Consider the following 18,726-nt stretch of genomic DNA (forward strand, 5'->3'; position numbering starts at 1 on the left):
GATTGAGGATGGCGGGCGGGTCGCGGAGGGTTTGATGGTTGGCATCCTTGATGTGTTTGACCTGGCCAATATCCTGTGTTGCTCGATGGCGGCTGCTGGCAAGGCGGTAGATTTTGTTCGCTCCTCCGGGCGTGTCCAACTCTTCATACAGTTGGTCATAGTGCGATGCCTTTGCCGCTGCTACCGCCTTCTTTGCGGCCGATCGTAGGGCCCTGTATTGCTGGTAGTCGCCATCGCTGCGGGATTGAAGCCACACTTTGAGTGCCGACTTCTTTTCCTTGATGGTTTGCTGCACGCTATCATTCCACCACCATACTTGCTTGTCGATGAAGTGCTTCCCTGGCTTCGTCGCCCCAAGGGTGTTGCCTGCTGCGTCACGTATTTGACTGGCGATGTTCTCCCAAGCCTTGTCCACTGGCTCATTGGAGTCCACGTCGAGGTGTTCAAGGGCGTCCATAAGCTGCTGTTTGCACTCAGGGAGGCGCCACCACTTGATCTTCTCCACCGTCGTGGTTGGTGTTCTTCGTCGTCGTTGGCCAAGGTTGAGTTGGAGATCCATCACAAGTAGCCGATGTTGAGGGCCAATATTGGTTGATGGTATGACTTTTACGTTCGTGACTAGGCTGAGATGGGGTCTTCGGACTAGCCAGTAGTCGATTTGGGTGTCTCTGCCGCCGCTGGAGTACGTGATGAGGTGTGCCGGTTTCTTTTTGAAGAAGGTGTTGGTCACGGCAAGATCGTGGGCCTCTGCGTAGTCCAGTACCCGGCAACCATCGTCGTTTCTGGTCCCAAATCCTTGGCCGCCATGGAATCGGTGATATCCGTCTCTCCCCTTGCCTACATGTCCATTTAGGTCGCCGCCTACCGCCACGTGTTCCTCAGGGCTAATCGTTTGCAGGTGGTCGTCGAGGGCGCGCCAGAATTCTGTCTTTTCCTCGTCGGGGCAGTTGGTCTGTGGTGCATAGCAGGAGATAATCCGTAGGACGGTCGGGTCGGCGTCGATCTTCACTGACATGATGCGATCCGATATGCGGGTAACTTCGACCACGTTGTCCCGGAGCTTTTGACTCACCACTATGCCCACTCCATTCTGGGCCCGGTTGCCATTGTAGAAAAGCTTGAAGCCTTCTCCAATGTCCCGTGCCTTCGCTCCCTTCCACTTGGTTTCTTGAATGCACGCGATGTCGATGCGGCGGGTCTTGAGGGCGTCAGCCAATTCTCGACTTCTTCCGGTCATTGTTCCGATGTTCAGGGTTCCAAGGCGGATTTGGGCTTGCTTCTTCAGCCCACTCCCTCCATGAGCAGGTAGCCTTTGTCCACTTCTCACGTCGTTCAGGCGGGGACGACGCGCGTCGCCTGCGGGGGACGCCCTAGCTTTTTGAGACGTCATTGCATGGGATGTGACTGTGGAATACATCGACCGGCGTGTCACTCCACCTGACGTCGAGGACCCTCACCGTTAGCCAACTTCCCGAGGGTCGTTGTTTCCAGCTGGCACTGCGAGGAGGTGGTGATGGGATTTTGCCAGCCGACTCAGTAAACTCTGTTTCACTGAACTCTGCTTTTCTCCTGAGTATATTTTTTATTGGATAAATATATAACACATTTCACCAAAACGTTAGGGAAGGCATTTTTACAATGAGCCAACACTGCTTCCATGGGGTAAAACCCGAGATTACAACATTGACTTAACTTGATTAGATAACCAGTACTTCTTGTTCTTTCATTTACAAGTTTGCATGCGTAATCAACACAGCACAGATTTCCAGACTTTTCTACTTTCATCCTTTGCCGTGCAACAGATTTGTGGACTTAGAATGATTTAGACCCCACTCCTACAAAACTGCTCAAAAAAGTCCTGCCGTTGATTGATGGTTCAATCTTAAATATGATCAAGCTATCTCTAATAATCAGCTATGTACTGCAGGCCTTCAAGCTGGCAGTAGTTAAACCATTTCTTTAAAAAACCCCATCTCTGGACTATCAAAACCCGATTCTTTGATCACCATGATAGAACAGAGAAAACCCGACTCAGAGTGGTCAAAACATTTATATTTCTTTATTCAATCATCTTCTGGAAGAGAGAGCCCTGCACAGCCCCAAAAACCAGTTGAAGAAACTCTAACATTAGAATTTAAAAATCTGTCTCATATAGGTGTTATTTTGGTCCTAAGAATATATTTATTACATGACAGAACCCAGCTGTCTTAACTAATAATAGGACAATCTCCAACCTTTCTTTCACATCCAAAATTCTTGAAAGAGTAGTTGTCAAACAGCTAACAGATCATCTGCAGGGAAATGGCTTATTTAAAGAGTTTAAGTCAGGTTTCAGAGCTCATCACAGCACAGAAACAGCTTTAGTGAAGGTTAAAAATGATCTTCTTATGGCCTCTGACAGTGGACTCATCTCTGTGCTTGTCCTGCTTGATATAGTGCAGATTAGATTAGAGATATCCTGTCTCAGAGTGACGCTGAAAAACTAGTTCATGCATTTATTACTTCCAGGCTGAACTACTGTAATTCATTATTATCAGGATGTCCTTAAAACCCCATGAAAAGCCTTCAGCTAATCCAAAATGCTGCAGCAAGAGTTACTGACAGGGACTAGAAAGAGAGAGCATATTTCTCCTGTATTGTGTTTCCTTCATTGGCTCCCGGCTGAATCCAGAATTGAATTCATAATCATGCTCCTCACATACAAGGTAATAAATAATCAGGCCCCATCTTATCTTAATGATCTTGTAGTACAACATCACCCTATTAAAGCACTTCACTCTCACACTGTGGGCTTACTTGTTGTTCCTAGAACCTTCAGTTCTCAGGCCTTCAGTTAGGAGCCTTCAGTTTGTGTGCCCCTCGTCAATGGAACCAGCTTCCAGTTTGGATTCAGGAGACAGACACTATCTCTACTTTTAAGATTAGGCTTAAAACCATCCTTTTTGCTAAAGCATATTAGTTAGGGCTGGATCAGGTGACTCTGAATCTCCCTTATTTATGCTGCAATAGGGCTGTATCCCAAGTCAGGGTCTGCAGCCTTAACGGTCTACAAGGGCCGCGTACTCAAAGACAACTAAGGCTGGAAGTGGGAGGCTTGTGAAATGGGACAGTCCAGCCTACAAAATTCCGTCACCAGCTGGACACGCCCTTACCACTTCTCCCGATGGATGCGGAAAACACTGGCGTGCACAGATAGAGACGAGGTGGTGCTGAAGCACTTGCCCTTTTGCCCTCAGTCCAAAAAAGTGCCCTTTTGAAAGACGTGATTTTTTTTTTTTTAAAGCTGCGCGATTTAAAAAGGTGTGAAAATAATGGCTTGATTTGTGCCCCTTCTTCAAAGACACCCGAACCCTGTCGCTTTTTCACTGTCACCGTGTCACGTGAACACGCTTGCAGTTCATTTGTTGTGAGGCGTGTAGCAGCGGCATGACATAGGACTACTTGGAGTAGGCATAGTAGGCTAACTATAGCGACTGGGAGCCACGGCGGACAACACGGCAGCTCTTTCCCTTCCCAACCAGTCAGGTAACCCATGAATCGAGTGAAATTATTCTGTTTGCCCTCTAAGACCAACCTGCAATTGTTTTGTTGTGAAGTAGCCTGTCAGAAACTGCACATGACAAACTTTGCCAGCTTGCCCCCTCCATCCATCCATATGGATAAACAAAAAAACGACACATTTAAAATGTAACCTAAACCATTTAGGCAACCCCCACTCTCCATCAATTCCGACCTGATTGTGACAGAACAGTGACGTTGTTATTGGTAGTTTGAAGGGTACGGTGTTGGGGGTGGTGCATGTTAAAAGTTTTGAGAAGCACTGGTTAGACATGTTAATTTTTTTTGGTGTAACATATTGGCAACATTAACACATTAATTTGCTAAAGGAAAAATAGGCAGTTCCCAATTGCCTGTGAAAACGACCATTCTGCCCTGTTCTTGTAATGACCACAGTCAGTCTTATTCGTTCTCATACATTTTGGTCTATTTATTTACTAATTTCAGCAAGCATAATGCCTAGGAAAGAGAGGCTGAGAAAGGAGAAAGAAAGGGATCTACAACAGGCAGCCCAGGGAAGCAGTTCTCTGCTCTCCTGGATGAAAGCAAAGGAAAATGAAGATGAAAGGTCAGAGTCAAGGGCAGAGTCAGGTTCTATTTTAATGTTTTAATGTAACCTGCTCCTTGCAGTTAATTCTATTGAAAAATCTTAAAAGCTGTTCACACTTAGTTTTTAATGAACTTAATCAGCAGGCATTGAGCTAACTATTATTTTGTACCTACGAAAGTTATTTCTATGTTACAAGACTTGCAGTATGGGTTATTATTAAAACTATCTGTTTAAGCTTATTATTATGATAAATAATAATACTATTATTATTATTATTGTTCCATTGTAGTCAGTCACAGCAGGGAAGCAGCTCTATGCCATCTACCAGCATAGCAGAAGAGGGAGATATAGAAACAGATGAAGCCGCGACCAATGCAGCAACAGGTTCAGTTAGGCCTACAGACACTGATGTAGTGCTCTCTGAAGACCACAATGAGGAAGAACAGATCGATCACATAATGTCAAAGTTAGCAGCTTTACAATACCCAACAGATCCAACACACATCCATACATTTAAAATAAAGCGCAATGACAGATACGTTTCAATGTGCTGCAATGTGGGCCCATGTCAGCCTGATATACCTTACCCAAAAACTGAGGGGAGATCATTCCAGAAACAGTGGTTTTCTGCTAATGTGTGGCTGGAATACTCACCCACTGCTAATTCAATGCATTGTTTTAGTTGTCGGCTTTTCCTCTCGGATGAAAAATATAAAAGCAGAACAGCCTGGACAACTGATGGCATCAGAAAGTGGAGTACTGCTCTTGAAAAAATCAAACAACACTCCAGCGCAGAGATGCACATGACAAGCATGGTTAGATGGATCAATTTCCAGAAAAAGGCCCTTCAGTCTGCATTTGATGTTTCAGACGTAAAAGGGGTGGAAGTTAGAGAGCGAGAGAGGCAGACAAACAAAGAAATCCTGACAAGATTAATTGACCTAACAGTGTATCTTGCACGTCAGGGACAAGCATTCCGAGGTCATGATGAGAGTGAGTCCAGTGATAACCGTGGCAATTTTCGTGAATTAGTCAATGTATTTTCCCGCTACGATAGTGTGCTGAAAATGCATTTGGAAAAAATTGCCACAGTTAAAGCCACCAAGACAAGGCCCCAGGTGTCACTGCTTTCCAACAGAAGTCAAAATGACATCATTGCAGCACTAGGAACTTACATCAGGAAGGAGATACAACGTGAAATAAAAGAGGCTGAAATGTATTCCATTCTACTTGATGAAACCTCTGATGTTTCACACAAAGAGCAAGTGTCATTTGTTGTGCGATATTTTCATCATATGCAAATAAAGGAGAGATTCATCGAAGTGTGCAATGTTGATACAACTACAGGCCAGGAGCTGGAGAATACAGTGTTCTTGCTTCTGCAAAAGAATGGCCTAGAGATGAAGAACATGTATGGTCAAGGCTATGATGGAGCAGCCAACATGAGTGGCATGTATAAAGGTCTCCAAGCTAGAATCCGTTCACACAATGAGAAGGCCCTCTATGTTCACTGCAAAGCCCATTGCCTCAATTTGGTACTAGTGGAGGCATCAAAGTCCAGCAAGCATTTTGTGACATTTTTCAACTTGGTGGAGAAATTGTATGCCTTTTGCTCAGGCTCCCCAAAGCGTCATGCTGCCTTGGTCAAATTTCAGGAGTCTCTCTTTCCTGGACAACGTGTTATGGAGCTCCAGCAGCTGTCAGATACTCGATGGGCTTGCAGGGAAAAAGCACTGAAGGCACTTCAGAGAAATTTGAAAGCCATTTTGATGCTCCTTGATGACATCAGTGACAGTGACCCACCTAACCTGGCCCAAGGTGATGCTCAGATGTACAGAAATGCCATTAATTTTATGTTCATTCTCTGCATGGAAATCACCACACCAGTATTCGAAGTCACTGCTTTGGCATCAGATTCTCTGCAGGAAGAAGGGTTGGACCATTCCACTGCCTACAAGGTAATTGATGGTGTGCTTCACACATTGCAAACCATGAGGTCTGAGGAGAAATTTGGAGAGATATTTAGATGTGCATCAGAGAAGGCAGAGAGTTTCAACATTCCAGTACCTACCGTGGTGCCTGGTCAGGAGAGAAAGCGGAAAGTTCCAGTGCGTTTCCAACACAGCACCACAGTGTCTCAAGTAGGTGCTCAGTTTGAGTCAGTGGAGGCATATTTCAGGAGTGGTGTATATTTCACCTTTCTGGACATCATGACTGGGGAACTGAACAGGAGGTTCAAAGGGGACAATACTGGAAGCCCAACGGCCAGAATCATTCAGTCCTTCCAGCCCTTAACTGTGCATGCTAACTGGGTAGGCCCACCAAACCCAGAAGCCATTGAAGCTGTCCACATCCTCTGTGAATTCTATGGAGAAGATGAGGACCAGCTCAAAACAGAATTAAAGGTCTTCCACTCCAGCTTTAGTTCAAAAGACCTCAGAGAAATATTTCTGATACTGAGGGAAAATAATGGCCAGCTGATCTTTCCTGCCTTTGTCAAAATGATTCAGATCTACGCAACACTACCAGTGACAACTGCGACAGTTGAAAGATCCTTTTCAAAGCTAAAAATAATCAAAAATAAACTAAGAAGTTTGTGTGGAGAAGAAAGGTTGTCTGATCTCCTCTTGTTGGCCATTGAGAAAGATGTGGAGATCAATTACAACGAGGTCATCAACATCTACAAAGACATGGCACCAAGAAGGATGCTTCTTTAGAGCAGTACACTCCATTTAATGGACACTTGAGAATATGTATGTATATGGTTTAGAGTTGGATACAGATTTTATCTTTTTGTGGTGTGATTTTTGATTTTTAGAGAATGTTTTGAAATAAAAGTCAAATTGCATTTAACCTGTGCGATTTTTTTATTATAAAAAGAAAAGGTTTTCCACATATGCAAAAAGTGCCCTTTTTTCCCCCTGGAGCACTTGCCCCCCAAAATGTCTGTGCACGCCACTGGCGGAAAACATACTCGCTACAACAAGTCCCTCGTCACAGACGAGTGATTTTGTTGCGACTAATCCGAAACCACGTTCAGGTAGAGTGGAAAAAAACACATACTGATACTATGGGCAGAAATCTGTGCCATCAGAAACTGAATTTGAATAAGTTCAATTTGAATTTGAATTGCTCAGATTGAATCTGAATTGTAACTTGAATAAATGCTTTTGCTGCCCATACGATACTGCTACTGACATTTGAAGTGTGTGTATTTGAAAACGGTGCACTAGCTTAAAACTCCGATATTCACCACTGTAGACGTGAGTCTCAAATAGGAGTATGTGGACCACCACCCTTTTCAGTGAACCAGTACATTTTAGTACATTTCCCTCAAGTACAATAATGAAAAAAAAAAGTGTAGACACGTAAAGTCAGATTTGTAAACTGCAACAACACCAACATCCATAATGATGATAATTAAAACATAATTAAACATAATAACATAACATAACATAACATAATAACATAATAACATAATAATAATAATAATAATAATAATAATAATAACATAATAACATAACATAATTAAAACAATTTCTGTCATTTACCATATTTCCCTTCACCAGACATGACCCCTGTACTGCACGATCAACCTGAGTGTCCCAGTCCTGGACAGGTTTTTCAATGATGAGGACACTAGGCCCAATTTCCGCCTGAGCATAGAGTCTCTGAACGTGCTGCTGAATCTCCTTAACCAGGATCGGAGACATATAGTTGGGGTGCCACAATTGAGGTCCTTGTTTTTGCATTCTGGCTGGCAAGTGAAGCATCCTACAGAGTCTTTTCCAGGGTGTTTGCAATACCCCATTCCACTGTCCACCGCATGGGTCACAGAGGAGGTGGTGGCTATTCGCCATCAGGTCATCCACCTCCCTCGGACCCCTGAAGATCTACACATCGTGTCTCATGGGTTTGCAGAGCTGGCAAAACACAGAGCCTTTTTGAAAGCTACTGGTGCAATTGACTCCTGCCATGTCCCCATCAAGCCTCCCAGTGGCCCTGACGGTCAGTGCTACAGGAGCAGGAAATTGGTCCCCTCCATTATCCTGCAGACGGTTTGTGACCATCAGGGCCGCATCATTGATACATATGTGGGCTGGACGGGGTCCGTGCATGGCTCCGCAACAGCCCACTGTATTGGCAGGCCATTTACCCTCCTCCAGGGCATTTCATCCTTGCAGATGGAGGGTACCCATGTCTCCAGCATCCACTCCCCATCATCACTCCCAACAAGAGGCCAGTCCAAGGTTCTCATCATTCCAGGGCAATGATGAAGACAAGGTTCCGGGCCATCTTCCTCCAAGCACCACACCTTTGTGCCACATATAAGTCAGTAGGATACATAGCCATTGCTTCACTAATAATCATCATGATATAATGGGGACTGTATGCTCATGTATTAGGACGCTATTTACAACACAAAACATCTGTTTCAGGTCATAACAACATCTGCCTCGCTGTTGAGGATGTTGTGGCCCCCGAGGATGACGTGCAAGATGAGGGGGAGGCTGGTTTGGAGGCAGGCAGTGGGGCTCTCTGGCGGGATCGGCTATCTGCTGAGGTGTCTGCCCTGGAGGAGGTATCCCTGGACCACGATTATTGTTAGCAGGCAAGTATGCTTTTTGTAGTGCATTGTTAGAGTGCTAGAATATTATGTGTGACATCCATATTAACAGGATTGTGTGCAGCACTTTGTCCTTGCATCTTTTTGCAAACATTTCAGTGACATGGCAGCTGTCGGTTACACCACCCCTGCAAACCCAAGTGATGAGATGATGCAGTGGACAGTGGAAATGAGCACCCCTGAATAACTCCTGGCCACCAAGCTGGAAGACGCTACACTCAGTAGCTGGAAACGCAAACCACGGGTCTCACTTGTGGCACCTCATTCCTTTCTGTGGTCCTGGTCCAGCAGATTGAGCAGTACTGCCTGAGACTTCCTCCTCAGCCATATAGCAGGCCTAGTTAACAGTGCCTGTGCATACTGGGACATTCAGGTTGATCCTGGACTTCAGTGATGAGTCCTAGTGAATGATTGTCATGTTGTGTTGGGTTTTTTGTGTCATTTGTGTTGCACTGATGGTATTCCCTCAGTTCACACACTGTCCTAATGCAGTATAACAAAAGATTTTTTATTCACAGGACTTTGTACATTCCCTTCATTTTTCACATTGTTTGTTCAACAATTCAAATAAAAAGTGTGACTTGTATTAACAGAACTTAAATTATTTTGTCCACATTTTACATATCCTGCACAAACATAAATATGAAAATTATAAGTGTTTGTACAATGGGTCTTATTCACACTACCTTACTCATTTTTTTCCACAACCTTCTCCAGTAGACATATGAGCCTGTCCATTTGCTCGGCACGTCTTTCTTCAATCTCCCTCTGTAGCCTCATGTCCTCTTTGATCAATGCCAGGACTTCATCCTCCCTGTCCCTCTTCCTCTTTTCTGGTCTTGCCTCCAGCTGGGCCTCATCCTCCTGTTGTTCCACATCCTGCCCTTGGGTGCCCACTGCTGTACTGGGCCTTGGAGTGTCCTCCTGGATGGATGCAATTAGGACTGGAGGTCTGGTAGAAGGCCTCTGTCCTAACAGCTCATCCATTGGAACAAACCAGGGCCAAGTGGCAGCAGTGGTCTTCCCACTCACCCCCTCACCTGATGCGGGATACTTGCATTCAATGGTACTGTACATACTTTGTATTTTTTCTTTAGGTTGTCCCTTTTTTTTTTTTTTTCACCTGCAACAGGGTGATTTGGCCCGCCAGGCCCATCTACTCCAGGATTGCCCTGATAGACGGAATATGATAGGACGTGTCAATGATGTTAATCTCTGAACAGGATCCACAGCAAAATGTGCCAACTTTGAACTACAAGAGAGGACAGGCACTCTCTATTATGCCCAACAGATTTATGCATGCATACTGTTGCTATACCTCCAACCCGCAGCGGCTGAGTTCTTGGCACCAGTGAACAGGTGTTCATTTTCACCCCGGAGTTTGATGAGCTCAGCCGTCGGCTACTTACTCCCTGGAATATGACAGGACATTGGAGGACATTCTCTACCATCTTACACTACTGTTTCATCATTTTTCTGTTTGACGTATAGTATAATATGTTTGCACATTCAGCTGTGTGCAGACTCCCAACTTAAATCTCAGCCAGACCGATTTTCTTAGTAACAAATACAACATTGACATAAGCCAAGCAATAACATTTGTAAATTATTTGGGTGACTTATGTGACAAGTTTAACCTGAGGGGTGACGGGGCGTGGGCGTTGGGACGGAGTACCCTGTTCTCGCCAACTGGATGAGTTATTGGTAACAGATGTCTCCGAGAACATCAGAGCACTTGTACTGCAGATATGTGATGTGTTGACACATTGCGCAGATATTTGGAGTTTACACAGCTACGTTTTTGTCTGTTGTTGTCTTAACGGGTTTTTTTTGGAGGGTGACCCTCACAAGGTAATATTAAAACTGACCAGTTTTAAAAAAAAATACTGTGTATTTACAGTCACCTACATGTGACAACTGTGGATGAATTCACCGTGACATGTACAATTACACTGCCATTATCTTTTGCATGTTGACATTCGTGTTGGTACTTCCAAAGTAACATACATTTATGGATGTGAGTTTCTGCCGCCTCTGTACCTGAATTGTCCAGGCTGTGCGATGCATTCTGGGATATGCTGGGCCACGAAGGATACACAGACCCATCCTTAAAATTCAGGGAAATGAAGAACGCATTTGAGGGCTGCATTTCGAGCAGCCTTTGAATTGGGACAGCCATCGTTGCGTCGCTGTGATGTAATCAGCCTTAAAATGCGGCCTTTAAGGCTGCAGACCCTGAATTGGGATACAGCCTAGGTGTAGGCTGCTGAGGGATTTCCATAATGCACTGAGTATTCCTTCTTAACCTTTCTCACTCACTACGTGTTAACAGACCTCTCTGCACTAATTCATACTTGTTATCAATCTCGGGCTCTCTTCCACAGCATGTCTTTTATCCCTTCTTCCTTCTCTCACCCCGACTGGTCACTGCAGATGGCCGCCCCTCCCTGAGCCTGGTTCTGCCGGAGGTTTCTTCCTCTTAAAAAAGGAGTTTTTCCTTCCCACTGTCACCAAAGTGCTTGGTCATATGGGGTCATGTGATTATTGGGGTTTTTTTCAGTATGTATTATTGTAGGGACTACCTTACAATATAAAGGACCTTGAGGCGACTTTTGTTGTGATTTGGCACTGTATAAATAAAATTGAATTAAATGGAACTAAATACGTACATTGGATTTCTATCATTTCTTTTTGTTGTCAGTACATCACTGGAGTTTCGTACAGCTAAACCAAATAACTAATTTAACTGATCAATAACTTGAGAATGAAATCCAGTTGAAAAGATGCAACAGACACACATGCATGTCTCGGTATCAGTATCAGTGTGTGAGTCATCACCAGGCTAACAGCTGAGGTCAATAATTACTACCTCTGTAAGTGTGTCTGTGAAGGTTCTCAGTCATCCAGGTCATCGTAGTCAAAGGAGCTTGCAAACAAAAGCGTCTGGACTTCTTTAAGTTGCTTGAAGACATTTCACCTCTCATCCTAGAAGCTTCTTCAGTTCTAAGGTCAAATGGTGGGGAGTCCCAGATTTAAACCTAGTGGGAGTATCCCCCCACAGAGGGACAAAGGACCTCCTGATGATCCTCTAATCCCCTGAGCCAAGGTGTGAAACTGGGTGTGGGTCCAATCAGCCAGGGTTTCGGGTGAGCTCATTGTGAAACCTGGCCCCACCTTATCATGCGAATTCCTGAGGTCAGATGGCCCAGGATGTGAGTGGGCGTTAAGGTGTCTGGGGAGGGAACTCAAAACTGGATTATAGATGGCAGAGAGTTGGTGTCGTAAACCACCGCCTCTGTTCAAAGATGGTCGCTCACAGTGGACATAGATGGCTTCTTTCACTCCTCTTTTAAACCATCTGTCCTCTCTGTCCAAAATGTCAACATTGGCATCCTCGAAAGAGTGTCCTTTGTCCTTAAGATGCAGATAGACTGCTGAGTCTTGTCCTGTGGAGGTGGCTCTTCTATGCCACCACTGTTCTATATATAGAACAGACCTGAACTTCATCTTCGGCTTTTTTGCATCGAGGAGGAGCTGCTGAAAAAAAAGGAAGTGGTTAGTTGCTCTGTTGCTAAGCAGATAACTAACGTTTACATGTAGGTGATTGACCTTAACTATAAATAATAATGTATGTGGAAGTAGCATAGACAATGTTTCATGTCAACACACTTCGTTGTTTTTTATTACATTTTAAAAAAATTAAATCAACTGGGAATACATTTAGAGTATATATAATTTTTTCAGATGCACATTGTAAAGATGCAGGGACATTTTGCAGATTCAATGATTCTTGTGCTGTTCATTAAAAATCTGGGCGTTATAATGATTTTTCTTATGTTGCTCAGTTTGCAACACAGCCAGTAATTCTTGCACTTATTCTGCCTCATGACATTTTTACTACAAACTTCCACTTTAACTTGGCCATTGTTGATTCATAAAAGTATCGAGACTTGTAAAAAAAGAAAAAGAAAAAGAAAGCTGCTGTTAAAAATAGTATTTTGAGGCATCGCCATCCATTTTTTTCCACTTATCCAATGTAGGGGTTCAATTTTTGACCTGTGACATAAGAAAACAATTTATCTATCCACCTCGTGTGCAGAGCAAAGGTCCATGCACCACAAAGAGCCACACACATGGTCTTACCGCCTTAACTAAAAGGAAAAGCATCAACAGGAAATTCACATATTTCAAAGGTGTCAGAGTCAAATTTCACATAATTGTTACACTTTAAACATTATAGTCATTTAAACATTATAAACATTATACAGCTATATTGAACATCACATCACAAACATCACTTTTTTCCCCTTTAGAAGGTGAAGTATTGTTTATTAATACTTCTACAGCCAAAATCTCTTCGTAGCAAATCAACTGGACAAGAAGCCTCTTGGATCAGAGGAGAATCGGCTTGGAGACATTTAAAGAAGTCCACTTGATTTCTTTCAATTTACTTAAACTATTTTGATGTATTTTTTTCCTTCAAAATCTAAGAAGGGGAGATGCATTTAGGCACTGCCTTCCACCCCCTGATGCCCCCATCATGCTTCTGACTTCTTACATGAACTTCCAATAGACCAGGTATGAACAGTGCCTGAGTGGAGAACTTGCAAGTTCCTTGTTCTCACGGTTCCTCTGTAGAGGGTTTCCCAAAGGATGGGGGCTGGCAGGGGCGTCAACGGGTCACAGCCCCCCCCCCCCCTCTGGGAGAGACCCTGTCGACTGAGATGTTGAGAGGAGGCTTTACCTCAATCCTACTATTAGTTGGTACCAAATCACGTTTTTTAGTTGTAACACCTTCTTTTGCACACACAGTGTCGCACTTTGTTGAATAGTGCTGAATTTATTAATTACTACTCCTTGGCTGTATCCCAATTCAGGGTCTGCAGCCTTAAAGTACGCAGCCTCAATGGTCCTCAAGGGCCGTGTACTCAAAGACCGCTAAGGCCGGAAGTCCGAGGCTTGTGAAATGGGACGGTCTAGCCTCCGTCGCGCTGCCCAGGTTGCCTAGCAACCATGATAGCTGGAAACGTGTGGTTGACAGAAATGAAGGAGAACATTTGTTCATTTGTTTCTACATGAGCTTTGTGTGATTTAATAAGTATCTGAGGCTGAGACCACGGGACTGTAAAACATGATTGTTGGCCTTCATTTCTGTACTGAACAGTCATTTTAAGATTAGTTAGTAAATAACAATTAGTTAATGTTGTTCATGAGACTAAAGTCAGTGTAACTATGATATATGGCCAGGTACACTGGTACAGCACATGTGAGTGAAATACATATGAGTGAACTGTGCCAAACACTGAGCTTCAGTAAAGTTTCAAGTTGCAGTTATTTATATTTCCCATCACCTTAAATCTTCATTCAAAGACAAGTATCTTTGACATTGTATATATAGATGTATTATATTTAAGAGACAAATATTGTTCTTTTAATATGTTGGCATTACTAAATTTGGCTCAATGCTTACATATGTATGAAAAGAAAATGTACGAGCTGTGAAAACTGTGTCTGATAAAATGAAGAGTAGACTGATATATGAAATATTCCTTTATTGGGTGAGAAAATCAGACCATGTCATAACTGCTTTAAGTCATACAGAATAGATATCAGAGCCTTAAACAGGCTGACTTCTGCTGAATGGGTAAAACTGGGTACAAAGTATACAAACATATAACATCCTTACAGAATATGATGTAACACTATAGATCAACTTACCTCAGAATATATAAAGCATATAAACAATTACAGCAATATGATGCAACAAACACAGCAGTGCTACTAATCCAAAATACTCAAAGCTTCATAGAACTGGAACAAACATTTATTTTTAGTTCCATTCTGCTGCTGATACAGACTTTAGGTTTCTGAACATTAAACTTGTTGCTGCCTTTCATAGTGTGTAACTTGAAGGCCCTGAGTACTTTCTCCCACACTGAAAACACTGGGATGATAACATTATTTGAACATTACCTAATAAGACTGATTCAGGACAGACAATTAGTTATGTTAAACTTTTCTAGCAGTCCTTCACAAACAGGGAACAGTCTGTCTATTCTCTCCATCTGTCAGCTGCTGCTGGCTCTTCCTCCTCCTCTTCCTCACACATTGCTGAGTTTCTCCTGGTGGATCATCAGGGGTGCAAAGCCTCACAGATGATGTGCAGCAGTGGGTCCCTCAGTCTGTCCTCACTCGGGACACTTGCAGTTGTCACACATGGAAATCAAATGTGTGATAAGCTGCAGGATTCAAACACAAGTGTAACTTATAAACACATGTTCATACTTTTATTACACAATCAGAGAGAAAGAAACAGAGAGAGAGTGCAGGACAGACAGACAGGTGACAGTCTCAGGTGTACACACTGCTACAAAACAGCACAAGAGATGGAGGATTTAGTGTTTGTGTTATTACGAGTGCTAAACAAGAAGAGTTCCCAGATGGTACAGTGGACACATGTGTGACTCCTGTGATTAAAGCATCTTTCTTTCAGCTTAACGAGTGAACCGTCAGCTCGTTCAAACACACGTTAAAGTCCGTTTGGCTGACACCACCGAACAGAGGCAGCAATATAACATAGCTAACATTAACAGTGCAGTGGATCCTGCTTGTGCCGTGATATTCAGGACTGCAAACCGAGCAGCATCACTGACTTTCAGCCTGTTGTGTTTGTGGATATATGACTGACTTTAATTATCCATAAAATCATCACATTCTCTGTAGGATTAACGTCAACTATTGAACGTCATATATTTTAAAGTAAAGGCTTTAAAACCAAGTTAGTACAAACATCGCTAATGTCACATAACGTTGTCGCCATGTGGCCAACAGTAATGTTTGAATGTTCTTCATTATTAAATTTGCACATAAATGAGTGACATAATATTCAGTACTTACTTTAAAAAGTTTACTCTTCCGCCGCTCTGCTTCTGCCATTTTTTTCGGCAAAATTATCCACGCCCACTGCGATGCATTCTGGGATATGTTGGGCCACGAAGTCTACACCGCCACATCCTTAAAATTCTGGGAAATGAAGGACGCATTTGAGGGCCCCATTTTGAGCAGCCTTTGAATTGGGACAGCCTTCGTTGCGTCGCTGTGATGTAATCGGCCTTAAAATGCAGCCTTTAAAGCTGCAGACCCTGAATTGGGATACAGTAGTGATGGTGAGATGAAGCCTCATGATGGACTGAAGCTTTCCACCCAATTGGTCGACTCATGGTTCGAAGCATTGTGATGATTCATTTGCTCTACTGCGCCATCAAGTGGACAACTCAAGTGAAGCGGGCTCTGTGATTATGATGATGTGTAAACCTCTAAACTGAATAAATAAATTGTTTTCTTGGTTATTTATCCCGAATATTGTCTCAGTATGTGTGATACAAAAGAGAAAGTGGAAAGTATCAGGACAGCGTGTTGGTATGACTGTGTAACTGTTAGCCTCAGACAGTCAGTCAATAGTATAATTCAGATCATAGATCAGTACATTTGCATATTTGTATAACTATAAAAAGAAAGCTGACACTTTCGAGACTTTATCTAATGTGTAAGCATCACAGCAGATGCCTTTGTGCCAACATAGCTGAGGCAAAAACAGAAAAACGATTTTATAAAAATATTCAGCAGTAGATCAAAACCAAAAGAAAACCATTAATCAACAAATGAACATTACCTGATGCTGCTGAATTTAAGCAGAGCAAATAGAGGTTTTTTTTAGAGACACACCTTAGCGTTTTGCAATTTTGCATAATGTTAAAAAGTTTAAATTATTTTAGTAGCCTATTGAACGGCAGAAATTAGGTTTTCTTTTCGGAAGTATTTAAATGGGAAAGAACAGCGGCTGACAAACAACGGAGGTCTTATGCGTAACAAACAAGCGAATAATGCAGAAAACAGATTTTTAGACGGGAAACTGTTCTTGAAGTATATTGTGTGTGTGTGTGTGTGTGTGTGTGTGTGTGTGTGTGTGTGTGTGTGTGAGATTCTGATGCGTCAGCGGTCCGCGCCTTGTGTTTACATCTTTGTGCAGAATCGGTGTACCTGCTCTCATTTACTGTTTTAGCTGTTTGGTGGTGGTTGAAATGTAGTAATATTTATATTAAAAATCGATTCAGGGTTTTAATGAATCGATATCACGTTATCCAAGCTGGAATCGATTTTAATCTATAATCAAAACCCGCTCCTAGTACCTGTGTAATCATGCTTATGTACATCTGGATAATGACACAAACTAGTGTTTGGTGCTTCACTTTTTAATAAACTAAAAGACAGAAATCAGATTATAGGATGTGTAGTGTTGTTTATTTATATTATGGTGTTTATCATTTGTGATATTTATTACTGTGTGCATACTTTATTAGGAGAGACAAAATTTAAAAAAAACATCTCTTCCTTGCTGGTTCCATCGAAGAAGAAATGCACAAGTAACTATGTAGCACGTACGTAATCCAATTCCACAACACAGTGTGATGGGGAATCAGCTGTTTTTCTGCCCATTTTATTTCGAATCTGGCGCGAACCGGTAAACCAGTCCCTGAATCAGTCACGTGGTACGGACTGCCCGCGAGGCCTCGAACGTCACTGCATACGTAATCAAAGCAAGCCTCGATACGCGCTTCACAAAAACGCCCCCGAGATTACCCGACACACGATTCGACGCTTCGACACACAGGACACATCACTAGGATACAGCCAATATTCCAGCAACGAGTCGCTCAGAGCCCCTGCATTAAGAAGAGCACGAGAGCAACTGCAAATCACCGGTGATTAGCTGCAGGTGCGTATGCCAAGGGCAGGAGCCCCATCTGAGCTCCGCCCAGGCAGACAGGTAAGAGTCAGAGTGAGAGAGAGCAAAACAACAAATACTTGTAGCAACACTGGGAGGCACAGGGACCATGAAAAATAATGTTTCTTCATATGAAAAGGTGGGGAGTAATAAAGGAGCAGTTTTATTGCTGGTAAAAAAAAACCTCTTACTCAAAAAACAAACAAACCTCTGGACAGAGGAACTAAGGACTGAAACACTGGATTAGAAATACTAAACCGGAACAGGAGACACAGCAGGTTGCGGGTACAATGCGACAGAGAGCACAGGAAAACACAGGGCTTATATAGACAGGGGAGTAATCAGGGAATGGGCAACAGGAGGGAGACACAGCTGGGAGAAATTAGACTAACGAGACAGGGGAGAAGCAAAAATGAACACACTGACAACAGACAGGGGCTATCAAAATAAAACAGGAAACCATCACACTAGGATGCAGACACAGAGAGGCAGACAGAATATAACACATGAAACTCAAACTATGCAAAACATGAGACACAAAACCCTAAACCAGAATCACTGAAAATAATAATAATAATTATTAATTATTATTATTATTATTATTATTATTATTATTATTATTATTATTATTATTATATTATTATATTATTATTATTATTATTATTAATAATAATAATCAACAAAGCACCAGGGAAACAAAACGATCCAACATTCAAATAAAGCCTATACACAAGAACTAAAAATACTGGGTCGAAACGAATCAGAACCATGACACAAACACTACAAACAAAAGCAGAGGAAGATACTTTCACTTCATTACTTAAATCACACTGCTGTTATTGTGTATATATTTATTTATATTTCTTCATACATTCTTATATAGTTCTATATTGTGTATTTTGTTGTACAGTTATTTCATTTTTAACCTTAATTTATATTTTATTCCTTCCTAGTTAAATTTACCCTTTTTAATTTTTCATATTTATTTCCTATCTTATTCATAGCCTTTTCCTTTTTTGTTTTCTTTAGGTCACGAGCAGTTGTCCAAGCATTTCACTACATATCGTACTGTGTATGACTGTGTACGTGACAAATAAAATTTGAATTTGAACAATATGTTCTATTTCACCTGCAACCAGTTAGTGCCAATATTTTTTATGTCATGGAAATAACATCACCATCAGATATTACCTGTAGATGTAGAAA

General features: G+C 42.4%; 1 protein-coding gene and 1 long non-coding RNA gene across 3 annotated transcripts; both read left to right on the top strand.

Annotated features, from left to right (window-relative positions):
- Window positions 1-1,400: 1,400 nt before the first annotated feature.
- LOC309690659 lies at window positions 1,401-11,356 on the top strand. 2 transcript variants are annotated; one of them, XR_014271778.1, is made up of 3 exons: window positions 1,401-2,861; window positions 7,744-7,938; window positions 11,068-11,356. It is a non-coding gene; the product is annotated as an uncharacterized lncRNA (long non-coding RNA). The 2 variants fall into 2 exon arrangements; XR_014271779.1 differs by lacking the exon at window positions 11,068-11,356 and adding an exon at window positions 8,548-9,262 and having other exon boundaries at window positions 7,744-8,440.
- Window positions 3,122-7,070, top strand: LOC309690645 (zinc finger MYM-type protein 1-like). Its single transcript, XM_082507832.1, has 2 exons — window positions 3,122-4,126; window positions 4,398-7,070. The coding sequence occupies exons 1-2, from the start codon at window positions 3,945-3,947 to the stop codon at window positions 6,823-6,825; spliced, it is 2,610 nt and encodes an 869-aa protein (XP_082363958.1). The 5' UTR covers window positions 3,122-3,944; the 3' UTR covers window positions 6,826-7,070.
- Window positions 11,357-18,726: the final 7,370 nt, after the last annotated feature.

This window comes from Aulonocara stuartgranti, assembly GCF_965226115.1.
Source record: "Aulonocara stuartgranti genome assembly, chromosome: 16".
NCBI classification, from domain to species: domain Eukaryota; kingdom Metazoa; phylum Chordata; class Actinopteri; order Cichliformes; family Cichlidae; genus Aulonocara; species Aulonocara stuartgranti.